The 26,881-nt window shown below is 53.2% G+C and overlaps 2 protein-coding genes across 5 annotated transcripts in view; both read left to right on the forward strand.

Annotated features, from left to right (window-relative positions):
- The window catches only part of SAP30BP (SAP30 binding protein), a 35,173-nt gene extending 12,474 nt beyond the window's left edge, over positions 1-22,699 (forward strand). For all 4 annotated transcript variants that reach the window (XM_011361949.2, XM_023531697.1, XM_023531696.1 and 1 more), the window contains 8 exons: positions 8,935-8,977; positions 13,512-13,600; positions 15,811-15,902; positions 16,686-16,746; positions 17,227-17,278; positions 18,121-18,179; positions 19,374-19,458; positions 19,791-22,699. In XM_011361949.2, the coding sequence (XP_011360251.1) occupies positions 8,935-8,977; positions 13,512-13,600; positions 15,811-15,902; positions 16,686-16,746; positions 17,227-17,278; positions 18,121-18,179; positions 19,374-19,458; positions 19,791-19,972 (663 nt within the window). In that variant the 3' untranslated portion in view covers positions 19,973-22,699. The remainder of the gene's footprint in view (positions 1-8,934; positions 8,978-13,511; positions 13,601-15,810; positions 15,903-16,685; positions 16,747-17,226; positions 17,279-18,120; positions 18,180-19,373; positions 19,459-19,790) is intronic.
- A 2,512-nt stretch (positions 22,700-25,211) lies between these two features.
- Positions 25,212-26,881, forward strand: part of ITGB4 (integrin subunit beta 4) — a 28,237-nt gene continuing 26,567 nt past the window's right edge. The window contains exon 1 of the mRNA XM_023531617.1: positions 25,212-25,285. The gene's annotated coding sequence lies outside the window, so the exon portion shown is untranslated. The remainder of the gene's footprint in view (positions 25,286-26,881) is intronic.

Raw genomic sequence — 26,881 nt, forward strand, 5'->3', positions numbered from 1 at the left:
TACATTGTATTAGCAAACTATGCGTATATTTTTATAGTTATTGAATAAAATGCTGTGTAGGCAGTTTCTGTCCAATGAGAGTCTGCGATGGGCAAGAAATGTGCTGTGCTCTTTACAGGGGTCAGAAAAAATAACTCATTCTTTAAAAGTTGAGTTCTCATTGCAAATCCACGTGATTATTCACCTGGTAAGGGAGGAGGACTTGGTAGGGGCCAGAATTCAGTAGCGTTTCTTCTGTAAGCCCCCAGGAAGTCTCTAAGCTAAGGATAGGTGGTGGCGCCCACTGTTGACATGATTAAGTCTTCAGGACCAGCCCTTCCGTTTAGTCTACTCAGACATTACTCACTGGGGCACCATGGACTTCAGCTGTTTCCACTGTTCATCATAGTCAAAAAGTCATAAATTTAGCCATTTCCCCATTAAGTCAAGGGTTTAACACCTGCTTTGCTCTGTGACCTGCTGCAGGGTCATTCCTGAAGAGACATTTTTCCTCCTTGACCTTTGATATTGGTTCCCCCAGCAGTTGAACCAAGGGCTTCCTAGAGACCGTTAATTATTTCTAGCCTTCTAGTCGAGAGGGAGCAAGCGAGAAGTTGGGAAGCAGTATCACTGGTGTCGAAGTCAGACAGACTCGGGTTTGAAGTCCAGTATTGTCATCTGCTGGGCAAGAAGCCGCTTCATTGTACTTTGCGTGAGTCTACTCGTCTGTAAAAGAGAAATAATGTCTGCCTCATGGGGTTACTGTGAGACTTGAATAATGTATGTTAGCTTCTAGTGAGTTCTGTGTTCAGGGTATGGGAGGGAGAATGTATGCTTGGCCCCTCCATCTTGGTTTTATCCTACCTGCCCCATGTTCTGCCTCCCATACCCCACGATCCTTTAAGTGCTGTTGAGAAGAAGAAGAAGAAAAAAAAAATTGCAGCGTGACTCACCTAGGACCGGAAAAGGAAACAACCCTTGGCCATTGCTGCTTTGGGAGCCATCCACTCTTAACTTGTCTCTGGAAGTTGTCCTGTGGCCTTTGAAGTGTTGAAAGTGCCCAAGCCTGCCTACCATCTGGCATTTCCCTTTCTCTCACCACGATGAGTGGCCAGATGGCCTTCTCCGGGCCTCATCTCTAACAAGGCTTGGGGTGCCCTTGCAGAAATGGCAGACATGGAGTGTCTATGCAGGGGAGAACTGACTCGCCCCAGGCTGGGGTCTGTAGGTCTTGGTGGTGACCTGATCTGAGCAGCAGACAGAAAGACAGAAAGACAGAGACGGAGCCGTCTGTGGAAGTAGTTCTTTTGTCGTCCAGACTGAAAGAAATGTAAGCTGGGCCCTTTGTCTTGCCACCTTCCGAAGAAGGCCTGGCTACACCTGTCACCGAACGCTGCTGGGAGAAACACCGTAATTGCTAGAAGTTGTGATCTCATGCGGGGAACAACAGCCATTGTTCTCCCTCTGAACACCCCTCTTGGCTCCACCGCAGTGCCATCAGGGCCTTCTTGACTGTACTTGCTCCAAGTCAGCTGAAGCTGAGACTCCCAGAAGCCCCACCCCGCCCCTACATGGGTCCACAGCCAAGGAGGAGCCACTGCCTGCCCGACCCGCCCACCAGGCAGCCTGCAAGCCCCAACAGATTTCCTTCCCTTGGGGCCCAGATGCCGCAGATTACTAACCAAGGTGTGGCTGGGCGCCTCCTTCCCCAGCTGGGATTTATCTTTTTGAAACTATATGATGCAGAAAACAAGTTTCCTATCCTTAGCGACCCAGCACTTCCCACCTTCGTTCTGTATTTTTCGGGGGTTTTTGTCTTGGTTTGTTTTGGAATATTTTTAAGTGCTTATATTTAACAATATTAATGCTTTCTAATAGGAAATATAGAATTCGATACAAGCACATAAGTCACAAAATAATTAGAGGCTTTATTTAAGGAGTATTCGTAATATTCTATAGGCTGGTAATGGGCCACGAACTTAGTTACATGATGAGGTTGTTCTTTCCATGTAGCCGTGATTTCTGTAGCGATCACTCCCATCTCCTAAGGCTGAGGCCCGTTGCCGAGTGGCCATGGGGCCAGTAGTCCTGGGACCCAACGCCGTCTTAACCAGAAGTCCTGTCTCTGTTTCGATCCATATCCCTGGAAATGCCGCCGTGCGATTTCTAGGTTCGATGGGGTTTTGCTCGTTTGTATTCCGAACTTTAGAGTTAGATAAATTTTCCCCAAGCAGTGCCATAAGATACTGGCACTCTTTCTGGCCCTGGAGATTAATAATTCCTCTTCCCGTCAGTATGTGGGTGACAACCAGGTTGCTTTTCCACGGTCCTGACTTTCTGTTATCTCAGTCATATTTGCCCCCATGTTAATTCAGCCCCTCAGTTTAGCTGCTGACCTTTCAGGAGGGATATGCTTTTGTAATTTGGTGGCCATGTTGAGTTTGTGTCTCAAAGACTTCACTTTGCTGTCCTCAGCCTCACAAAGCTGTCTGCCTTGTCCTTGTCTTGCTCTAAGCGCCCCCTACCCACTGCCATCCCATATAACAACCTAAAGCATAGAGATACTGTTTTTGTGGAAAACCTTTATGGAAAAAGGCACAACCTGGCCCCACCACTGAGAGCTTAACTCAGATCCTTTATGCAGGGTGACCTTTATACCCAGACATAGCCCACCCCAATGACACCCTCTCCCCTGGGGGGCGGGAGGGGAAAAGAATGGAATGGCCCTCTCTGAATGTCTTTTACAACTTTCAAGAAACTCAGAATCTTCAAGCATCTTGAATCAAATCTGAGATTACATTTGGAATAATCAGATAACAAAGGCTCCCCTTCGGAAAAGCTCCCGGCCAGAGCTTTGCATTTACATGGAAGACTGGTGGTTCCCTGTGACAGCGTCAGCCCTTCTGAGCAATGTGGGCTTTGTCCTACGGAGCTTTTTTAGATAGAGAGACTGTTTCCTCCCCGTCTTCTAGCTTTTTCTTAGGTCTACAAGGCCATTTCTAGTGCTGGCTTAATTCGTCTTGGCAGATGGCTGTTTAACCCTTTCCTGTAGAAACCGTCTCTGCTTGGGAGCTGAGCCTTCCTGTGGGGACGCTGGGAATGGGGGGCGACTCCATTTCATCCAAGGCGGCCCCACCAGCTTCCGCCCATTTTTCTGATAAATCGAGTGTTTCCATCCCCGGGCAGGCAGCGTGCCATGGCAGTGTCCCGTCCTGACCCACAGGATACAACTGAAGGAAATGGGCGCTGACCGGCTTTCTCCAGAGCTGTCCTGCATATGTGGGAAAAACTGCCCACGCCAGGCATCTGTGCCGCCGCGGGCCGTGCCCATACCGCGCTGCGGTCAGGGCCTCCCCTCAGGGATTACTGACTGCTCTCAGCCCACGTCCGCAACCACGTCTGTCAAATCACAGTCACTATTCTGGAACTTGGAGGTATTTTGACAAAAGTCCCAGAATTGCTGCTTTCTTGGCCACATGAGTAACTCACACTTACATCTCCGAAAACCTCATTTTGACTTTCATTTTGGTGCCTTCGGGAGGGCTTCCCAGGCCCGCCGTCTTAAGTAGCAGCATTGTGTGCCCACAGCCTCGTCGGGGTATCCTGCAAATTAGATGAGGTCTTTCAGTGATGTCCTTAGCATCATTTAGTCCCCTGGATTGAGTTTTGTTCACGTTATATGCCCAGTGTTTAGCCATTGCCTGGTCCATAATAAATGCTCAAAAAATTATTTGTGGAATAAATAAATGAATTAACTATACAGCAGTTCTTTTTGTCTTAGGATTAGGAGTAGCAAGCTAGATTTAAGGTTTTTGAAATTCAGTATTGAGCCCCCTCTCCTTCCGTCTGCCTGCCCCACACCAGCCTTTTATTGCGCGCCCGGCCCTTTCATGGTTCTTCTGCTGCCTCCCTTTCTGACATCAGTGTGGACTTGAACAGATTTGGAGTCTGGGGGTCAAAGCGCTGCAGCTCAGTGAAAGTGGCTATGAAACCCTAAACTGGACTGAATGAAACCACTGGCTGGTTAGAAAGGGGAGTGTGCATGTGTGTGTGTGCGCGCACGCGTGTGTGCGCGTGTGGTGTCAGTGTTTGAGCACCTGTCGTGGGCAGGGCACTGACTGTTGCAGGTGCTGGGAACACAGAGGTAAATTAGACCGTGAGAGCACAGGGTCGGGCAGGTATGCTCATTGGCCGGGTGGGGTGGGTAGGGGAAGGCTTCCTTCAGCTGAGTTCTGAAGTCTGAGTGAGACTTGCTAGGGTGGGAGCAGGTGTTCAGGGAGCGGGCTTTGCCAGGGCCCTGGTGAGGCACCTCTCCTGCTGGAGGAGGGTGCTGAAATGGCCTACAGCGAGGATTCATTTTTAAGTGGGCTTTCAGCTCATTAAGTGAGACAGTATTAGGACTTCATAACTATTTTGGCAGCCCCAGGTCTGAGAGAATATAAGATTAGGAAAGCATTGTTTTACTGATCACCCTCTGTGCAGTGTGTTCTGGTGCCCAGCACTCTCAAAGCTAGAGAGAAAAAGTGATGTTTAAATTTGGCAGAATCCAGCTGCCAGAGGCTGTGTTGCTTTGTCTCAGGTTGGACCCTGGACCTTTGAGTGTGTTTTGTGGGGCAGGTTCCAGGAAGGATTGGTGAAGCATTGTTGGCTGTAAATAAACCTCCATTCTCTCTACGAGGACCTCGAGGACCTTGTACTTCTCTGCCAAGTAAATCCTCCCAGCTCAAATGGCAGCTTATCCCACTTCACGGAGCCATATTGTTTTTACTTCCTTCCTCTGCTCCAGTCCTAGTTTTGTTGGTGGCTGGACTTTTGTATTTTTTGCAGGGGGAACCACATTCCAGGTTCTGTAATTCCTGAACACGCCATGGCTGTTGCATTCTTACAAGTCTCAGACATAATTGATGAAGAACCAAAATTAGGCAGGTTCAGATCACTGTTCTCCGGGGCCATCCCCAGCCTGCTGCAGCCACCCCGTGGCCTGGTTACTGGGGCTTTAGTCTCAGCTGAGCCTTGGAAGGCTAGAGGGGTGCAGTCAGAAGAGGTCTTGCCCCAGAGTTTGGTTTCTTTGACCAGCTCAGTGCTCTCTCGCTCTCTCCTCCCTTCCCCATCTTCCCACTTGGCTTCTTAGGAAGCTGTAGATTTTGTTTTGTTTTTCCTTGTGTCTTAGTTGGACTTGAACTAAAGAGCTGAAGCGATTTACCTGGTCTTTTCTCCTAGGAGCCTCTAGGCGACATTCTCTCCTAGGTGAGATGCTTTGTTTTCTTTCTTCTTCCTAACGAACTGGGTGAAACCCCTCAGCCTGCCGTGTCTGAAGGGGCGTGCACGCACTCCTGTCCCTGTCCGACCAGGTCTCTAGGCTGTGGGCTCCACGCCTCCCACTGACGCAGACAACTGTCTGGAAAATAGATCTCCAGGCTGAGTTCATTTCTTTGACCAACTAAGAACATCTACCTGGAGGCCAGAGGGATGGTTGCATACAAGTCAAGACAGGTGTCCCTGTGCGTTGCTAAACACTGCTGTGGGGGAAGGGAGAAGCAGAACAGTGGTTTCTTGTTGCTTTTTACTGTACCCTCCTAATTGCCCCCTTCCTGCCTCTTTAAGGGCGTGGTGACACTCTCTCCCTATTGCAGGTTTCGTAAAACCGGTTTCTTGAACTGCTGGCAGTTTAAGAATGTGAACCTTCTGTCTGTCTCCTTAGCTCTATCATTTTAAACACTTTATCAAATGTTTTTTCTGACACCGTGGCTGGCTTCCAAGGTAACTATCCTGGGTGCTTGGTTCTTTTTCGTACCAAATTCCTGGTTCGTGACTAGGGCATGACTGGGAGGAGGCTGTCTCTCTGAGTCTTGTCTTGAGTGTGACATTCCCACCCCACCCCCAAGTGCTGTCCTCCCCTGAGGCTGCTTTCATTGCTTGAAACTTACCTGAATGGACAGTTGAGCGTAAATGGTTCTAAAAAGCACCTTTGGGTATTCGACACCTGTCCTCTCTGTTCTCCCCAAACACCCAGCCCTCCCTCCTCCCTGAGCTTTCTTCAGCATTGCTTGAAGCCCTGTACCCAACTCCGTGTGAAGAACATGTGGTGTGACTCCAGGCCCTTCCTTGTGAGGCATAATCAAGCTGTTTTCTTTCACAAGCTCAGGGCAGGATTGGGGTTACGCTGCTTTAGGACCCAGAAGAACTAGAGTTGTTGGCGTTCTTCAGGGCCACCATGGCACAGTGACTCTTGCCCAGGAGCTCACCACCCAGCTTGTTCGTGTCGGAGGGCAGAACTACATTCTGAAACATAACAAGTGTGACCACCTGGGGGCGAGGCGCAGGTTCCCATTGCTTGATTCTCCGAGGTCCCATGGGTTCCTGTGACACAAACGGGGAATCTGAACAACCACAGATTCCAGCCTTCCCAGGAGACTCTCGTGCAAGATTGTGTGGCCTCTGATCTATGGAAGCTCATTTATACGTTTGGCCTGTAGGACTCTCTTAAGACAGGAGAATCTTCCCGCGCTTGGAGTTGGGGCCGTGCCCGATGGTTGGCACTTTGCTTGGAGGGACCATGGAGCTGGATTCCACTGCTGAGAAGTTGGGGTGGCGCTTGTTCCTGGGGGTGTTGGGTTTGGGATTGAGTCAGTGTCCATAGCTCCATGGGCTCAGAGTATCCTCTGGGCACACAGTGTGTGTGTGCGTGTGCGTGTGCGTGTTCACACATGCATGTCTTGTGAGGGTAAAAAAGCAAAGACTAGACTAGTTGGTGAATTGAAATCAACTACCAAGTTTATCTTTTTTTTTTTTTTGTATGTGTAGAATGATTAATTTGGAGGGAATGAGAAGCAAAGCCAAAAAAGGAAAAACTAAAAGAAGGGGAAAGTATAACTTCCTGCTTGTGATTTTGCCCCATCAACTCTTTCCTCCCAGAAGGTGACTAAACTACCTCAGCTCGGCCGGGCAAGGACCCTGTGAAATGTAGGGACTCCACCCCTCCCCGCTCATTGCCAGAGATAGAGAAGCTGTAAGAAGCCCCAGCGAGGCTCAGGGCCCTTTACTGTACCTAAGGAGCCCTGGGAGTGTTTGGCGACTGACTTCCTGCTCCTCTAGAGTGGACAGGGTAGAATTCCAGCAGTTCCAACATGGATACCTCACCTCTGCTCTGCATTTGGGGCCGGGACAGTGGCTGGCACTGTGCAGGGCTTTGGGAAGGATCCCCTAGGGGGCCTTTGAATAGTTTGGATTGGTACACCCTGTGACCAGCCACCTGGCCTGGGAGAGGAAGGACACAGGATGTACCCAGCTGATGTTTTCTCACAGTTAGCACCCAGAAAGCTGTCCCCTGGGGGGGAATTTGAAGGCCTTTTTTGGTCCCACGCTTTGTTACTGTCAGCTCTTTAACATTGGTTCTTCCAGAGTCACTGCTACAAAGGGACTGTTGTGGGGCCCCTGGAGACTGGCACTGTCCATGGAGCTGCTGATTGATGACCAGCCCGAATTTGGCATGGCAGTCGTCCAGGCCCGCCTCCTGACCCTTCTCCGCCCCAGTGCAGGCCGGCCTTCTCTTTGCCCACCTGATTGGCAGGGGACGGGTGGCCGAGGAGCCGAGTTGCTAAGCAGCCTCGCTTGGACGTTATGCCCATCCAGGTCGAATGAATAGTTGCAGTGTTCAGAGGAATGAGGGGGTTTTGGCCTGTCCCAGAATCAGGAGGGACTTTTTGAGGAAGGGGACTAAGAGCTCCTTCTCTGGTCTTAGCGTAGAGCCGTTGAACGGAGGAGGTTAGGTGACCTTCCTGCACCTTCCTTTCTGACACGCTGTCTTCGTGTGACGTTTCTTCGTGGGAGTGGAGTCGCAGAGTTCTACGGCTGTGTCCCTGTGTGTGTTACCTTCTCGTCTCCTCCCTCACCGACCAAAGCAAAAGGAAGTGAGATGCAGCCATCTCCTGGGAGTGCAGCTTCTGCCACTTTGATCATTAGCGTGGTGTGGCACTCGAGTCCCCCTGATCTAACTGTTTAAGGGGCTGGGCTTCCCCAGAAATGGGGAGACAGGGATGTTCTAGCCTATGTACATTTGGGACATCAGAAGCGAGGTTGTCCCTGCTGGGTTCGTGATGGGGCTGGAACCAGGGCTTTCTCCAGGTTAGTTTGGTTTAGATGAAACATTTACTCTGAGCTGTAAAATACAGAGCAAGTCCAGAAAAATGTCTGATAAGAAACCTTTGCTCTTAGGTTTCTGCAGGCAGCTAGAACGAAGGCTGTGCGTGTGGGAGTGGGTATTGTGGGGCGGTGGTTTGCATTAAGGAGCAGAGAAGGCTTTCCTCTTTTTAAGGAGAGAATATAAAGCCAACGTAAAGAGAGCTGGGAGACGAGCCAAGGAGAGCCAGAGAGAGAAGCTGCCTCGGTGCCAGGGCCTTTCTGGGGCCTGGTTCAGTCACTTTTCTACCAAAGGCTGGCTCCATGCCTCTCTGGGGTTCATGACCTGCCCCCTTATGATAAAGTCTCCCATTTTTGTTTAAACTAGAAGTATAAAATAGCTCTTGGGAGTAGATAGTCTTTTGTGTTTTTGTCTTGGTATCTCATGTTGTAAAGTAGCCACCTCTTGCTTCCTCAGTACCAGCTGGGGCAGTGACATTCTGGGGTGGCCAGCCAGGGCTGAGCAGCAGGCCAGGTGTGCAGGTGATGGATGGCTGGCATTTGCTCTCCTCAGCCTTGATGGATATTGGTCCCTGCTGGAGGCCGTGGAGGACAGGCTAAAAGCAGGTAACTGGACCGTCCCAGCTGCTCTGATGAAGGAAGAAGGGTTCAGGGGTCCCAGCAGTGAAGTCCCCTAAGCATCGGCTCACTCTTAGGGTTCCTTGCGGTGCCTTCACCTTTTTTCCTTCCTTAAGTATCCTGAGTGGTCTCTGCAGAAAGTAACTTTGGGTCAGGAGCGCTAGGCTTACCTCCTTGTTTTCTGTTTCTATTTTACAGGATAACCCAGAAGTAGAAAAACGAGATCCACAGGAATTAGTTGGTAAGTACCCAGGGGGCTTTGGGAGCATAGTCTAAGCCTTGCCCTGGGCTTCTGCCTGGAGCCTGCTGGGCCTGGGGCTTCTCTGCTTTAGCCAAGGCAGCTGCTCTGCTGTGAGCCTGTCTCTCCTACTCTCTCTCTCTCAGAGCCTTTGGCACTTCCTGAGATGTCTGGGTAAGACACCCCGGGAACAATTCTTCTTTGAAATCATACTCATGGCGTGTTTCATTGGGCTTCGATCAGCTGCCAGTGTTGTCAGGAGGGACTCAGGGCCCTTCCTGCTGGGAGCTTGTTCCCCGTGTGCCCGGGGCCATCCTCTGTCCTTGTACCCCCTCATCCCCCCTCTGCTGGCATAATCACGTGCTCTAGGAACAAACACGTGGTCTCTGCTGGCACTTTGATCTGTCCCCAGGGCAGATATGCTTTATAGTCCTGGAGTCTGGGATCCTTTGTTACTTGGGGGAGCAGAGTGGTTATGTTTCTGGAAAATGGCACACGTGTCATCTCAGTCTTGTGTTAACTCCAGCTTCTTAATCCTTTTACAAGTCCCTTGACTCCCTCAGTGTGACCATGGACTTGGTAACTGCTCTCCCAAAGCCTGGCCAAACCTCTGTGTGGCGACTGTGACAGTCGCTCTCCGGCTCTTCCCCGCTCCGCAGGTGGCCCGCAAATCTGTCCGGGGTGCCTGCTCACGAATGTCCGCCCAGGACTTGGCCCGCAGGTGCCGCTTCCTGCAGCCCCTCCTCCACCTGTCCTTTTCGGACAGGATGCTTTTTCTGGGGATGGGACGGGGGACCCATTCTGGTTTTCTTTCCTAAAAGAACTGAAGATTACGCGTCATGTTTGTTTTCTGAGGAAGGATTGGGTGGGAACGTGACCACTCTGATTCTGCCTTTTATTCCTGAATTTTCTGATGAATGGAGTGTGAGTCTTTCAAATCCTATTAAAAAGCAGAATTTTCCTTAAACAGTAGAGTTTGCTCTTTAGAAAATGGTGCCATGGGGATGCACCAGTTGGCTTCGTGGGCGAGGAAGCAGAGCACACACCCTTGCCAGGAAGCCCGTGGCCACCCTGAGTGGGTGGCCCCCAGGGCATGGCCTGAAGCCTCGGCCCTCACTTCCCCACCCACTGCCTCACCCACCCCTGCTGTCTACTACCAAGAAACGGGGTGGGTCGCGGAGTGGCGCCTGAGGCCGCCTGAGGCCTTAGTGCCCTCCGCCCCTGCCCCAGCGCTCGTCCTGGGCAAGCGGAATGCGTGTGGGCGTCAGCCGCCCCCACCCGGCCTCTTCCACATCAGCTTTCACTCTCTCTCTCGTTGCCACTTTTTGAAAATAGCTTCATTGAGGCGTAACTTACATAGAATAAGATTCGCCAATTTAAAGTGTGCCCTTTGATGAGTTCTGACAGATATATGTGGTCATGTTAACCCCCACCCCACCACAACCGTAATAGAAAAACATTTCCGTCACTCCAGAATGTTCCCTTTACCTCTCCCCTTGCAGAAAGTTTCCTCCCTCAGCCTCAGGCAAGCAGTGATCTTTCTGCACTGTAGTTTTGCCATTTTTTTAGAACTTCATATAAATCAGAATTTCTCACCCTTGGCATTGACATTTTGGGCTGGGTGATTCTTTGTTGAGGAGGCCCGGCCTGTGCGCTGTGCGGCATTTTAGCCGTATCGTTGGTCTGTGCCCACTAGATGCCAGTAACACTGCCCTCCCCCCGCCAGACGTGACAGTGAAAAGTTTCTACACGTTGACAAATGTCCCTTTGTGGGGGCGGAATTGCCCCCAGTCAAGGGCCATTGAAACAGATGGAATCATAGTCTCTTTTTTTGAGCCCCATCCATGTTGTTGAACATAGCTACAGTTTCTCTTTATTGCTAGGTATTACTTCATCATCGTAGGGTTTCACCAGCATCTGTTAATCCGTTCACCTGCAGAGGACACAGATCTTTAAGCCTCGTCGTAGTCTTGATTACTCTTGCCGTTTCTCGCTGAGGAGATACTAGTTTAACTGAACAGAGTGCGGCTTCCACTCCTGGCACCGCGTTGTCAGCCCCTCTGCCTGGACTCAGCGGCTCTGTCCGTCCCTGGGCTTGACTCTCAGGTCGCCGCACTGGTGTGGGAAGCATTTTCATAGGTGTTAAAGGAGCCCCAGGTTTCATGGAGCAGATGAAAGCAGGGGAGCCGACCCGTAGGTCTCTCCAGTGCTGTCGCTGCTCGACAGCTGTGCTTGCACACCCTGTCCGGGTGCCCGCCTGGAACAGTGGCACCGGCATAGTAATCCAGCTGGCTTCCCCAGGTCCCTAGTGTCCCACTGCCTTCTGCTCACAGCCCTGCGGTGTGCCCCAGGCGGTCATTCCTTCACTGCCCGCCGGTACCTAAGCCCAGCTGACCAGCTGCTCCTGCTCTGATTGATACCTGGCAGCCGTGGATATCACGGCTGTTTTCTGACTTGGGCGTGCACAGGGTGAGTCGTGCGGGATGCAGGCTTCTCGGTTCCCCAGTATGGCCGCCCCTCTAAAATGCCCCAGCAGACCCAGGAGCAGCCACAGACTCGGCCGCCTCGAGTGCCCGGGCACGTTTCTCATTGTGCTTCCTGGGAAAGTGGTCTGAGGCTCCGGCTGCTCCAACAGCCACATACGTGGGCCAGACATCTACTTTACATTGGTTCGGGGACTTAGGAGAGAGTCACTGAAAGGTTGCTCCTGAAGTCAGCGGGATAAACCTTGATCTAGTTTCCCGAATGTATCCTTTCATTTGCCAGTTACTTCCTAGGAATTCTCTTGTTCCTGACCCCGGGCCTCAGGGGGGCTCTCCCTACCCCAGTTGTGCTGTGTACCATTTGAGCTTGAGTGTGGTTGGGTTGCTATGGCAACGCTGTCACACCCTGTTTTTCCAAAAGGCTTTCCTGGCAAATGCCAAAGGGCATTCTTTGTCTCTGGGTCACGTGTTCACACACACTCTCCACCCCAGGGAAGAGCTTAACCCTCCTTCTGTGTGCCCAAAGCCTGCCCAAGCCCTGCTGGCTTTTGTTGCTGATGCTCATGAAATCGGAGGACCAGCTCAGCCCAGCTAATTCCACTCTCGGCTGGCCTCTGTAGCCTGCTTGAGTCTCGGGGCTTGAAACTAACTCCAGCTTCTCCCGGGTCTGGGAGGATGGAGGAAGTCGGAATGAGACTTGAACTTCAGCAGATCTGGTGTCACCCTTGCTCTAGGAGTCAGGAGACAGGAAGAAGGTACTGGGCAAAGAGAAGCACGTAACCCCCTGGTGGAAACTGCTCCTAGGCCGCACCAGTACACAAGTCCATAGCAGGATGTCACCCAGTCTCGGTCCACTCGTCCTCGCCCTCAGCCCCACTCAGCTCCGAGTTCTTCACTGTAACGTGGAACCCAAAGCACCTTGAGAGGCTAAGAAAACACCAAGCCAGCCCTAGGAAAGGTGGGGCGCTGTGCACCAAGTCATCACGGGCAGTCCCGGCAGCGGCCTGGGACCAAGAGGCTCGCCTGGGGCCTGGCACACAGGGGGTTCCCAGTAAATACTTGCTGGGTGTCGCTGGTGCTGGTTTATTCATTCTTTTCCTTCATCCTGCCCCACCCCGCTCCGCCTGCTGTTTGCTCATTGTATGGCCCTTTTCATGAGAGAATGTTTTAAAGAGCACAGACAGAATCTTACAACAAACAGTACATTGTCTGAGTGATCCAGAGCAGGACTCTGCAGTCACCAGGGTGGCCAGAGGCCACATGGAAAGGAGTGCAGTGGGGGCAGTGGCAGGTCTCCAAGTGAACTGTCCCTTGGGAGCTGTGGTTCTTCACACCAGAATCAGGCGGACCTAAAGAGGTTTGACTGACTTATTTAAAAAAACTCTCTAAACTGATCACCAACAGGTAATTTAAATGTCACTTTTGCACAAGGCAGTTTTGAATACTTTAAGTCCCAAAGCCTAGGGAGCCCAGAACCCTGTTTCTCCTGTATCTTGGGTAGGATAGCTTGAGATGACAATGGCACCAGCCAACTCTGAGTTTCCAGGATCCCAGCAGGGTGTTTTAGGGACATAGCCAGTAGAGGGTGAGCCAGCGTGTATACCTCTTCCCAGCCCCAAGTTCAGCAACTTCACATTGGTAGCATGAAATTGGCCACAATAGAAGAATTTACACCACGGGGACGGGCAGATGCTGCAGATCGTGGCTGGTCCCGTCTCCACCTCCCGCCCCCAGTTGTTAAACATCTAGCAACACACCTCTGGACATACCCTTTCCTTAAAAGTTGATTGCTGTGACCTGGTAGCACCCATTCTTTACACGTGTACCCTTCACCTGAACTGTTCTTCCCCTAAGTTGGCATATACTATACTGCTCCTTCCGCATGTGATTTCAGCTCAGACGACACCACCCCCTGAGAGAGGCTGCTGTGAACATTGTTTCATAGCTTTTATCGCTCCCTGAAAACGTTTTATGTGCTTGTTTTTAATTGTTCACATGATCCCCCCATCCTAACCCCATCCCCCTACAAAATTTTTCTCTATTTTTCTCAACAGCCTCCTTTTCTGAAAGAGTCCGGAACATGTCCCCTGATGAAATCAAGATCCCGCCTGAACCCCCTGGCAGATGCTCGAATCACTTACAAGTAAGCAGAGCTTGGCTGCAGAGGCCTGTGGCCGAGGAGGTCTGGGCCAGCTTGTCTGATTTGTGTGACTTTAAGAGGCTTCTGTAAAAGAAACAGCCCGAGTGGGAGGGAGCCCTCAGTGCTGGTTACCTCCCTTAGCCTGCTCTCGGGAGTTGACTCTATCCCCACCGACATCCTCTGCCACATCACCTGGTGCTGCTCTAGCTGGGACACCCTAGCTTGCCCTCAGTGAGGTCCTGAGCCTAGGCAGAGAAGATAACATACCTTTTCTGTGCAACCCACTGAGTCAGTGGGAGCATCTCAGAAGGAACTTTGCTAAGAAACTGAGAGACCATCAGGATGTAAAATAAACAAATTATAGAAATGCAAAAACACAAGCGTTTTTATGCATAAATTCCTGTCCTTGTATTCTAAAAATGCCAGTTCACTAGCTTCCTGTCTGATACGACTTCATATAGACCTGACCTGAGGTTTCGAAATCCCAAGGAAATAGAGCATTTAGTGCAGTTATCCCCTGGAGAGCAGGACGTCAGGGGATAGCACCCCATTTCAGCCTCTGTGATTGTTTCTTATCCCTCTGGGATCCCCTGTGAGTGGAATCTTGTGACAAACAATGGGACAGACACCCAAGGCTGCCCAGCGGTGGCAGCCAGTCTACCTGTTCTACCTATGAGCCCGCAGGTTCTGTTGGAGCCTCGGGCCACACTGCAGTCCCTTGACACCACCCTAACGGATGGATGACTAATGGGTCCTGGGGCTGTGAATGGCAGAATGCTGGGGCTGCAGGCACAGAGCAGATTCTCTTTTCAGGAAGTCTCCTCCCTTTGCTGAGTCAGCGACCCTTCCCCCCGCCCCCCCCCGCCGCCCCGCCCCCCGCCACCCCTGAGCCACCCCTGAGCGCAGTGCAGCTGGCACACCAGGCAGCAAGTCACTGCCTGTAAAGAGAGACAACCAGTGGCTGGGCCTCCTAGTTCAGAGTATTTCTTCTTTTCAGATCCTCTTAATGGTAGAAAACATGACACAGCAAGCGTTTTCATTCACCTGAGATGGGGGAACCCAGCTGCTGGGCCAGGAAATACAGAAAAGTCATCTATAAGATATAGGTCCACCTCTGCATGCCAAGCCTTCTGTATCTGACCTCCTTCACCTTTGTGACAACATGGAGGTGTGTCCCTCTTGGCTTCTCTTGTCATCTTTGTGACAACATGGAGGTGTGCCCCTCTTGGCTTCTCTTGTCCCTGGTAAATGTATTACAAACCTCTCTGCAATTCGGTGCTTCCTCTGGCCAGTCTAAGCAGAAAGTGGCCTGACAAAGCGAGTCGATCACCTCCCCTGATGATCCCAAAGGGCGTCACATGGGCCTTCCAGCCCAGCCCACCTCGCAGGTGAGGAGCACCCCAAATGTTTTCCTTCTAGAGACTGACTGTGTCAAGTGCCGCTAGTGGGGGAGGTTGTAGAGAGACTCTCCCCTGAGATTGGGTTTCTGGGGCGTCTTCTTGTGTTCTGGGAAGCACCAATGCCACCTGCTTCGGGCATCATCTCTGTGGGCCTTGGGACACCTGCGGCACTGGCCTGACTCCCCGCCAGGTGCTACTCTTTCCTATTAAAAGCTAGAGCAGGGCCGGGCTTAGGGGCGGAGGGTGATGAGAGCTGAGCTCTTGAGCTCCGATGGTGCCTCTTGATAAAGTGGCAGGGACCAAGCCATCCGTGCGGCCTCCCCACAAAGGACACCCTAGGAAGTCTGTGAGACCCAATCCAAAAAACTCTACTCCTGCCTTCCTCTGAAGGGACACAGCCTTCCGGGTCTCCCGCTGAGGACTTAACCCCGTGTTAAAATGTAAAACCAGCCTTCAGCCCCTGCCCATCACCGCTAGTGCCTGAAGCTCCTCTTCGGATGATTCAGGAGCTGATGAACCAGGTGGGGATCTGTCCATGGTCTTCTCCGTGGCTTCTCTGCCTTGACCTTTTACTACTCACCCTTCTAGCCATCCAGAGGGAGTCAGGAGAAGGCAAATGAGAACAGGCTGGTATCTCACTCGTGTTCAGCTCTGGTCAGAGGCTGGGTGGAGAAAGACAGCGTGGCCGGAGCAGGGCTTCACGTGGCTCTGTGGACCTCCTGTGTCCATGCGTCCACGCAGCACACGTGGCGGAGTACTGGGGTTGTGAGGGGTGCAGTGGGGTCATGAGCGCCTTCCGTTTCTCTTCCATAGGACAAGATCCAGAAGCTTTATGAGCGGAAGATAAAGGAGGGCATGGATATGAACTACATCATCCAAAGGAAGAAAGAGTTCCGGAACCCCAGGTGAGTTTCCCATGGGTCTGCAGGCTCAGCTGAGTCATTGATGTTGGACTGAGGACCAGGATGCCCCCACGGAGGTGGCAAGGCCAGGCCAGCTAAGATTTCACCTGAGCCCGAAGGGGTCAGGGCCATCACCCACACTGTGTTATCCCAGCCGGAGGTTCACCAGGCCGAACATATAAACTGGTAGGTAGAGTAGAAGCCAGTGGACCTGGACCAGAACCGGGGAGGCCCAGCCAGGCTTTCACGCCCGCTGCTCCTGAAGCACACGACCTCACAGGCCCTCGGTTTCCTCACCTGTGCAACGACGGGGTTGGACGGGGCTGCTACTGCGGGTTCCTCTTCCCCCTCTAAAGAGTCATCGATTCTGCTTGCAAGTGAGGTTTTAGGAACAGAGCTGTCTCTGGGTCTTACTCTAACCAATGCCTAAGCAAGTGACACACCTGAGAAAGAGTCTGGTGTGGTAACAGCAGGGACCTGCCCTGGCCTTCGTGTGGGCCTGAGTGTGGTAGCCCCCAACCCAGCCACAGACTGAAGGTCAGATGTCTGGATGAGACCCAAAAAACACAGCCCTCCGCGCTTGTCCTGACCCCTGGCTAGCAGTCCATCTCTTTGCAAGAGCAGAGGGTTAGAAGTGACTTAATGTCAGGCCAGTGGACAGTTCTCCCATCAGGAAGCTTGCTTAGAACAAGTCAGCCGGGTTTAAGTATCGTCTGAGCCCAGGAGCTGGACGCTTTTGATCGAAATCTGGGATGAGGGCCTGCTCAGTGCCGTGTATTCTTTCAGCATCTATGAGAAGCTGATCCAGTTCTGTGCAATCGATGAGCTCGGCACCAACTACCCAAAGGTATGTCCCGCACGTGGAGGCTGAGGGAGAACACCCAGGGCCCTGTGCTTGCTCCGCTGGGTTCAGCCTGGAGCCACCAGAAGGTCTGCGCGGCAGCACTGCTGGCTGCAGAGCGTGATCCCGTCTCATGTTTGAGCCCCCGCTGCTGCGAAATAGCCCAGTAGGGACTGCGGTGGCACAGTGGCCGCCGGGCCCCTGGTTGGTTAGGGCCTGAGTGAGGACACTGTTCGTATAGAACAGCCTGCGGACAAACAGACCACTGCTCTCATATTCCTAAGAACCAGTTGGCCACTGCCTTAGCAGGCAGGAGACCAGGGCTAACAGCTGAGCCCCTGTGAACTTGAAAGCCAGGTGACTCCAGGCCAGGAAGACCCATGGCAAGACTTGAGGTTGGCGGGGAGGCTTGGCTTTCTAACTCATTTGTCATCCGATGGCCCTGAGTGCAGCTTTAACCTTTTTTTTTTTTTTTTTTTTTTTCAGGATATGTTTGACCCCCACGGATGGTCTGAGGACTCCTACTATGAGGCGTTAGGTAGGTAGCCATCTATCCATTCATCTACCTGTTCGTCCACCTACCCACTGACTCATCCATCCATCAGCCTGTCTGTCCGTGTCAGTCAAGTCATCAGGCAGCATGTATTTCAGAGTCCAAGGAGCTGGTATAGAGTCTTGGACAGACCCCATCTCTGAGTTATGAGGCTCATAATACAGCAGAAAAGACAGGATCGAAGGAGGAATTCCATCAACGAGGGTTGTGATGATGGGGATGCAAGCAGGGCCACCTAACCAGGCCGAAGGGGTGGGGCGATCTTGCTCAGGAAACCAGATTTAAGCATAGGTTTGAAGGTGCACAGAGGCCAGCCCAGCAGATGCAGACACTGTCCCAAGCCCAGGGACAGCATGTTCTGAGGTCAGCGAGGATGCAGCATTTTCTCAGGGGCCCGTTAGGGAGAACGGGGAGGAATTTCAAAGGGTCCAAGCCTTCAAGTGATAGGTTGCAAACTAGCAGCACATGGACCAGATTCAGCCGGTAGATGTGTTCTGTTTGGCCCACGTAGGTCTCATCTCGCTTTAATTTGAAATAGTTGCCAACATTCTGCCTAAAAATCCATAATTCCAGCTTCTCGTGGTCCGTGGGAAGGTAGTCCACACTGGGCCTCCCACATTCCCACAGGGCAGCCGTCAGCTGGAGCTCGGGAGCTGAGCCCTGACAGGAGATGCACAGCCCCCGGCCCTGAGCCTTTGCATTGGAGGCCGTGGAGTCCCGAAGGCCACCTTAGTGCCTCGAACAAGATCGCAGGGGTTGCAGCGAGTGATGGACTAGTGTAGAAACTGTTCCGGCTCCTCTTGTAACAGCTTCTCTTGTCTTTGCAGCCAAAGCCCAAAAGATTGAAATGGACAAATTGGAAAAGGCCAAAAAGGAGAGAACCAAAGTAAGTGATGGACACACATCTTAGATGAAAAGGGCAGGGTTTGGAGCACGTGGGTCCTGCTGGCTGAGCCCAGAGGGCTTCAGACTGCTCTCCCCACCCCGACCCCACCGCGGTTCATTGCCTGACGATGCTCTGAGCAGCCTTAGGTTCTCCTTGTGGACGGAACAGGCCTTGCTGGGTTTCCAGCCTCTGTAACTCAGCTTGAAGTCGCTTTCCAGTTGCTTCCATTTGGTTTCTTGGGGTCTTGTAGTTTGCTGCATGTACCCTCCCTCCTCTCCCCCTTACAGCTGCAGAGCCCTGCTGGCTTTCTCTCTTTGGGGTCATCAGTGTCCTCCTTGGCCTGAATGGAGGCAAGTATTTCCTTCCGAAAGTGCACTAGTCTCTGCCTTTCTCAGCCTCCAGAGCTGACCTTGGTGGCCTGCCTCCGTGCTTCCCTGTAGGTCCCCTGTCCAATGGCCAGGTGACCCCTCATTTTAGGACCCTCAGCGCCGCTTCTTCCCAAACAGTATGGGTCCTTTAGGGAATGGAAATTTGACTGAAACCAAATGTGCTCTGGACACTTTACGACCAGAGTCTCCAAGAGAGAAAGCTCAGGACAGAAACTGCTCCACATTTGGTTTGGCCTGACCCTCCTGCAGCAGCTGTGACCTCCAGGATGCCCCCCTCGCCCCCCAGGCAGAGGCTTCAGGGCCCGGGTGTGCAGCGGCCCTGTGGGAGCTGGTGCTGGGGGATGGCCCGGTTTTCTTTCCTAACCCGTGATCGAATGTCCCTTCTCTCTCTTTCCCTCCCCCTTCCAAACCCCAGGCTTATTGCGGGGACGTGTCTGCAGCGCCTGGGGACCGGACCTGTCCTTCCCCTGTGCTGGCGGGCACCGCTTCCTCCGGGGTGTGAGGAGGAGGGGCCTGGGCATGTGAGGTGGGGCGGCGGGCAGGGGTTCCCCGGGTGTGTGCAGAAGCCTAGTGATGCTGGGGGGGATACAGTGTCTGTTTGGGAAACTTTTTTCAGAGTAGTAAAAATCCCTCTCAGACACCTTTCTGACACCTCTCCCTCCCCCGGACAGTCACAGCAGAGCTGATTCTCAATGCCTCCTTTGTATGGTGCCAAACTCTCTGTCCCCCGGGAGCAGACGGCTGGCAAAAGGACGTGGATCAACAGCTTTGCCCAGGTCTCACTCTCTTCCCTCTCCTCCTCCAGATCGAGTTTGTGACAGGCACCAAGAAAGGCACCACGACCAACGCCACGGCCACCACCACGACCACAGCCAGCACCGCTGTTGCAGGTAGAAGGCGGATTGTCCGCTTCCAGCCACATCACAGATGGAGCGAGGGTTTCCCTGCCTTGTTGCGGGGGAGCAGGCCCCACGGGGAGGTGGGGATCCCCCTGGGGGTCTGAGCCTCGGCTCCACCTTGCCGTGCTTTTGTCTGAGCCCAGAGTTTGCGAGCCAGCTTCGGAGCCTGGAATGGACTCCCTGGTTTACTGGCTGCCCCCGGCTGTGTGTGGCTGGAGCCTCTTTGGTGCCTGTTCCCTAAGTTCTAACCCCGGCCTTCTGGAAACGAGAATGTTGCTGTTTGGTTTGCCTTGGTCCTGACTTCTCTCTTGTCTTATTCCCAGATGCCCAGAAGAGAAAGAGCAAGTGGGACTCAGCCATCCCGGTGACAACCATAGCCCAGCCCACCATACTCACCACCACGGCAACCCTGCCAGCTGTTGTCACAGTGACCACCAGTGCCAGTGGCTCCAAGACCACCGTTATCTCTGCCGTGGGAACCATCGTGAAAAAGGCCAAGCAGTGACCCGAGGGACCGGCTCGGTGTGGCTCGGACACTCTCCTTTCCGTCACAGGAGGAGCCACTTCAGGACTTGACGAGACTCTGCAGCCCAGTGACCGATGCCCAAGGAGAGGTGCCACTTTGTACATTTCAGGACTGAGACCTGCTCCCCTGACGCCATCTCCAGAGAAACCTTTATGTGGCGTTCTAGCCCGAAGAGGACATTGCTGCAGAGGAGCGGGGCACTGTGGACAGTGTCTGCACACCGCTGGGGTCTGTTCCCGATTAAAAGCGCTGTGTTCTTACATCTCGGCGTCTCAGATGCGCTGGCCTTTCCTGCAGCCTGTGTGCAGGCACGTGCAAAGCTCAGGTGCCCTCTCCATCTCTTCGGTTGGGGTTATTACTCAGGGTCGATGAGGGGGTGGCCCAGGAAGTTGCCGTGCCATTCCCCGAGTACGCCACTTGACATAGGCAGTGGGGGCTCGGAGTGGGTGAGACCTCGTGTTCCCACTGTCCTGACCCCTTCTCAGGAGCTGCGGCCTCGGCTCCCCTGGGAGCGATTGAGCCTCTCCGCGCACTTCTTGGACACACCCAGGCTTTGAAGTCAGGCCAGTTACCAGAAGGACTAGGGTTGATCCCCAACCAGCATGGGGAAGGGAGAGGCGTCGGCACCTGGCCAAGGTCCCTTGGTACCTGGCCAGCGGGCCAGCAGGCCCCGCGCAGCAGGGGAGATGAATCACCTCCTGCCTGGGCTGGGGGCAGCTCGTTGTTGACACGAGGGCCCGGCCGCTGGCAGGACCTGCCACCCCGCCCTTCCTGTGCCTGTTATCTCTGCCCTGCAGCCGCGCCTGGGCCGCGCAGGGCCCGCCGGGCTCCTCTCGGGACCAAAGCAGATCTCCCAGCCGCCGCCGGCCCAGAGGGGACGCGTTTTCCTTCCTTGCTCTTTGGCAGCGCTCCGCGCCGGCGGAAGGGCTTCGTGTCGGGGAAGGAAGCCGGGCTGTGAAGAGCCGTGCGCCCCGCACAGGAGTGTGGTGGACCTGCCCTGCTGTCTCCCAAGTCAAAACCGAGTCGCACCTGTCCCCTCCCTCTCACACGTGACTTGGCGCTAGGGGACCATCTTTTGACAGGAGTTTGCAACCCTGGAGAGGAGCTGCTGCCTCTGTCCCCAGAAGTCTCTAAAGGGGCTTCCCGCCCTGCAGCCTCCAGCGGGGCCCCCTCAGCACAAGGTCACTGGAGGTTGCATGGGACATTGGGGACAACAGTAAACACTGCAACTGCTATGGGAAACAGGGCGGTGGGCCTCAAAAAATTTAAAGTGGACTACTGTGCTGTCTATCCCACTTTTGGGTATATATCCAAAAGAATTAAAAGCAGGGTCTTGGAGTTATATTTGCACCCCATGTTCATAGCAGCATTGTTTGCAATATCTAAGACGTGAAAGCAGCCCAGTGTCCGTTGACAGATGATGGGTAAACAAAATGTGATATATCTGTAAAATGGAATATTATTCAGCCCTAAAAAGGAATTCTCACGTATGCTACAATGTAAATGTCCCTCAAGGACCTTATGCTACATAACATAAGCCAGTCACAAAAAAAAAAAAAAAAAAACACTGTACAAGTCCACTTATATGAGGTATCTAAAGGAATAAAATTGACAAAGATGAAAAATAGAATGGTAGTTAACCAAGGTCTGGGGGAGGGGGGAAATAGGGAGCTGTTTAATGGGCATAAGGTTTCAATTTATAAGATGAGAAAGTTCTGGAGATCTGTTGCCCAAAAATGTGAATATACTTAACACAATTGAGCTGTACATTTAAAAATGATTAAGATGGTAATTTTTATGTTATGTTTTTATCACAATTTAAAAATCTTTTGGGTTACTGTTTAATAATAGTAATTTAAATTTTTTTTCTAAAACTCAAAAACATTTACCTTGTATCGTTGGAGGCACATAGTTCATCCCCTGTTGATAGAGGAAATCTTTTTTTTTTTTTAAATCAGAAGTCTACCTTCTATTAAATGTAGAAATGGAAAATCACCATTCTTCAACCCCAAAAGAATAATTGAGTCAGGCAAGGATCAACCGTGCATGCTAAAACCCTTTGGTGAAATGTTGGGAACTGGGCAAGGTGACAGAGCATCACAACACCCCTCTAGATTCCTTCTTCACACAAAGTGAAAAATATATTTCTCCAACGAAGACAGATGGCAGTCGCTTCCTTAATCACTAAGAGGCAGCTGACATCACGTACCACCCAATAAAACACACAGCGCAACCTATGACCATCTTTGCCAAAAATGTTTAACCTGCATCTAATCAGGCTTTTAGATCTAACTTCCAGTTTACAGGAGGCTAAAAAAACAAGTGCAATGACACCATGAGGAAGCAATCAGACAAATCCAGACAGTGGGACATGCTGCAGGTCAGCTGGCCTCGAAAAGGTCGGTGTGTCGGGGAGGGAGCGGCAGGGAGACTTTTAAAGGAAGAAAGAAAACAAATGCAGTGGGTGAAATGGACTGGACTCGATTTCCAGGGGAAACAGTTATAACATTTTTGGGACAACTAAGACATTTTAATGTGGTCAAATCAGATATTAAGACATTCTTGTTCATTTTCTCAGACGTGATAAAGTTATTGTTACGTGGGGACTATTCTTAGGAGGTACATGCTTGGAGTTTTTTGAGAGGAAATGTACTATCTTCAACTTACATTCGAATAAAAAGATAAATACATGACAAATAAAGCAAATACGGCAAAATGTTAATTCTTGGGTCTAGGTGATAAAAATACAGATGATCTTTACACTCTCCTTCAACTTTTTTATATGTTTGGAAATATCAAAATAAAGTGGTGGGGGAACCATCTTGAAGGGGGTCTACTGGCAACCCCAGCCCCGGGAGAGACCTGGCCTAGAGACTGTCCACCTGAGAGCCGTCTCCTCTGTTGGATGGCTCGGTTGACACTGGTCTCTAGACTGGTTACCAGACTCTTGTGATCACACTTTCCTGTCATTTAACTTGTTTATTTATAGAAACAGGTACCAGTCTACCAGTAAGTGATGTACATTGTAAAACACAAAAATAGCAGATTACCTGGCACACCCCTGGAGAACATGCAGCCCACTCTGGAGGACCCTGAAGCAAGCAGGCGGTGTGTTTCATTCCTCTGGGTACCTGGCATCAGAGCTCATTAAATGCTTGTAAAATGAATAAGTGATTGAACTAACGAATGCACAAGTTGGGCCTACCGGAGCCAGGTGATGAGTGCCGGGGAATTGAGAGCAGCAGTCCAAGGCTCATGGGCTTCTCCATCCTGTTCAGGAGACCTCCCCTCTGGCGGAGCCTACGGATGGACCACATACACGCCACCCTCACCCTGGCCCTAAGGCTGCAGAACAAGACAGCAAAGTTTATTTTCATCAAATGAATATGTAATACAATGACTCTTAACCTTTGGGGGCCAGTAACCTATTTGGGAATACTGTGTAAGCTAAGGATCCCCTTCTCAGCAAACTAGCCTTCCTGTATCAGAGATACCTCACCTTTTGCACATGATCTCCCATGGCCCATGGTCCCCTGGGGTCCAGACTCAGCCTCCAGATAATGGATCCCTGGAGTCCAACCCACCCGAGGAACATCATGGCTTGTTTTTTTCAGAACCTTCCTGGGGCAGACGTCTCACAGGGCTCCAGCCCCCTAGTCATTTATAGAAGAATCTGGCAATGAGGAGAAGGGGCTGCTGAGACCAGTGGAGTCTGTGACATTGCTGTCCCTGGGCCTGGGTCTCCTTCTCTAGACAGGTACCTCGGCCCTCCACCCACAGTGGGGTGCATATCGTCCACCCAGCCCTCTGATGGATGGTGTTGGCAGGCTACTCTCTGTGCTCCATTTCCCGAGGTGGAGTGGGCACTTGCTGGAGCAGCTCAGGTCCACAGGGCACTTGTACTGTCCTGGCATGCCCAAACCTGAGTGCCTCAACCGAACTGGGGCTCCTTCCATAGTGCTCCCAAATCGAAGAGCCGGCCTCTCAGAGTGCCTGGCCTGTGCACAGCAGCTCTCAAGGATGCCTGGGCGAGGTGGCTGAGTGGCAACCGTGCTCACAGTTGTGGCAAGTACCGTGTGGCTCGTCCACATCTGGTCCCATTTGTCCCCACTATCTCTGAGCTGGCAGCTCACAAGTCTGATTATAGATGACGGCACTGAGGCTCGGGGAGGTTACCCAACAATCCCATTTGGTTCAAACACACTTTTACTGAGCACCTGCTATACGTCAAGCACTAAGCTAGGAGCGAGAGATAAAAGCTGTGCCAGAGAGTATCGGTCCTCAGGGTTGGTTCACAATCCAAAGGAGAAGAGGGACCACTAAACAGATCATTTCAAACCAACGTGGTGGCTTGAAGCTGCACGGTTCGGGCAGGGGGTCTGCCGGTGACCGGGGGTTCAGCGGCATTGTTGGCAAGTGGGGCTAGAGAAATAGATCAAGTTGAGGTCGTAGAGAGACTTGAGAGACTTCAGCCTGAACACACGTTTCTCAGCAGCACCTGAAAGATTGCACCAGAGGACTGGAGAGGTCAGATTTGTGAACTAGCGTGTCAATAGCAACTATAACAATCCAAGTGCCTACTCCATGCCCTGTGGGTCTTGGCCGTTTGATGGCTATCCTACGTAAGAAGGTTTAAGTGGCTTGCCTGAGGATCCTCAGGGACCCAGTCCTTGCTTGGATCTCCCTCAGGACATTCGTGGGGGTTGGAGGGGAGGCTGAGGGGACCCAGTGAATGGCAGACCTGACTTGGGGCGGTTCCTGGCCCACCCCTTGCGCTGGCACAGGAAGGCGGGAGGTGGTGCGCCCAGTCGTTGCCCTGGCAGTATGTAGGCTCACTGACCAGGGTCTTGGAGAGGGGGGGACCCCGATCCGGGAACTAAGAGGTCACCCTCAGCTCAGGGAAGCCCAGCACCCGAGTCTGGAGCCTGGAGGGGTGGGGAGGCGCTGCGCCCGGAGCTGGACTGGAGCGAAAGGGGGTGGCTCCTCCCCTGCCCCACCGCGGCCGGTCGGGGCACTGGGCCGGGCGCCGCGGGAGCCACGGCCTTTTCCGGGGGGCGGGCCCGGTGGCGCCCGGGCTCCTGCCCCGACAGGTGCGCGCCGCGTGCAGGAATGCGGCCGGCCTGACTCACCAGCGCCTCCTTCCTACCTGCCGCCGCCCCATAAAGCGGTCCCTCCCCTCCCCGCCGCCCGCCCCCACTGCAGCCTGCCCTCGGGACAGTCCACCTCCCAGCGCGCCTGCAGCCCAGCGGCCGAGCCGAGCCCAGCGCCGGGAGGACGCGAGTCCGCACGGAGGTAGGTGCAGCCTTCGACCCAGACCCGGCAGGCGCCGGGGCTACGGGGCGCAGGGCAGAGGGCAGTCACGGGTTGCGTGGCCGCACCCCTCCCGCCCCTCCAGGTCCCCCAGCCGCCAGGGCTGGGTGCCCATTCTGGGACCTTGGTCGTTGGGAGGAGTGAATGCTCACCTCAGCCTGGGCCACCGCTGCAGGGGAGCGGGTTGGGATGGGTGGCTGGCCTTTGTTACCCTGCTCTTCGCCTTCCTGAAGGCTGGCAGGCGCTGGCCGCCTCTGCCTGTATTGCCCAGGGCAGGTGCCCAGCCTGCCAGGGTGTGCCCAGGCTGCAGCTGGGGGTGGAGGGGCAGGGGAGCTGGAGAAGATTCTGGGCAGTCAGACCTCTGGGCTAGAGGAGGTAGCAGGAGGGGGAGGCCTGGGTGCTGCGTGGGTGTTCAGGAGAAGTGGGCAGAAACCAGCTTGGGCTGGCAGGCCTACTGGCCTGGACCCCTCCAGGGTTTGCAAAGAAGGTGGAAGGAACAGCCATGTAGAGGCAAAGACTCTTGGACTGGGCAGGGCCCATTGTGTGGTGCACAGTCCAGCTGGGGTCTGGGGAGTCCCTGACTCTCCCTCTTCTCTGGGCCAAGCACACACCTGCCCTCCCCACAAAGTCGGCTCAGGACACCCTTCCTCCAGGAAGCTCTCCCTACCTCGTCCGACAGCCCTGGGGGCTGTGCCCACCACTGTAACCTCCAGTGCCAGCCCCCTTTCCCACCCCTTGGCCCCTGGGTGGCCCTCTGTTTGTGGCCCTGCGTGGCTTCCTAGAGCAGTGGCTGCTCTAGGAAGCATGGCCTTGCCACACCCTGAGCCCCAGGACTGGGCGCGAGTGGCATGGTCATTGCTGCTTCCAATAGAGCTGGATATGAAGGCGGAAGGTCTCCCTCCTGGGGGCTGAGGGGAGAGGAGAACTTGAGGGTCGGCGGGGTAGGGGTGCCTGCCTCCTTGACCCTGATGTCCGTGGGTGGTAGAGCGGCCGAGGCGCCAGGAGATGGGAGGAGAGAGAGCCGTGGTGGCCAGGTACAGATGTGCCAAGCTGGGGTCCCATGGGGTGGGAGGGAGGGTGGGTGTGGGGGGAGCTCTGAGCCTCTGCATGTCTGGGTCACAGTGCATGTCCACACGTGTCTTGTCCCTGTGCGTGGAAGGCCTCTGTATGCCGCAGTGTGACAACATTCAGCGTGGCAGTCACACACTCCAGGGCTGGCACATAATAAGGCCCAGCAGCCTGGTGCAGCCCAGGGTGGTTTGGGGAGTGCCTGGCCCAGCCCACCGAGGCCACATCTTCCGACAAGCCCACCGTGCTGTTATGTGAAATCTCATTGTTTTTAACATCGACAACTTTTAAAACTTTTAAAACACGAGGTGAATGCATAGCTAGTCTCCCAACTGCCATCTTTAAGTGTCTGAGGATGATGTGGAGGTTAAATGGGAGGGGTCTGGGCCGCTGGGGTCCCGTCCAGGCTCCCCCTGCTGCTGGTGGCAGGGCAGGGGATTCCAGCAGCCCTGTGCCTTGTCTCTTCTGGGAGATGGGGACAATGCACATCCCCCACTGGGTTCCTGTGCA

Source organism: Pteropus vampyrus, unplaced genomic scaffold (genome assembly GCF_000151845.1).
Source record: "Pteropus vampyrus isolate Shadow unplaced genomic scaffold, Pvam_2.0 Scaffold72, whole genome shotgun sequence".
Classification (NCBI taxonomy): Eukaryota; Metazoa; Chordata; class Mammalia; order Chiroptera; family Pteropodidae; genus Pteropus; species Pteropus vampyrus.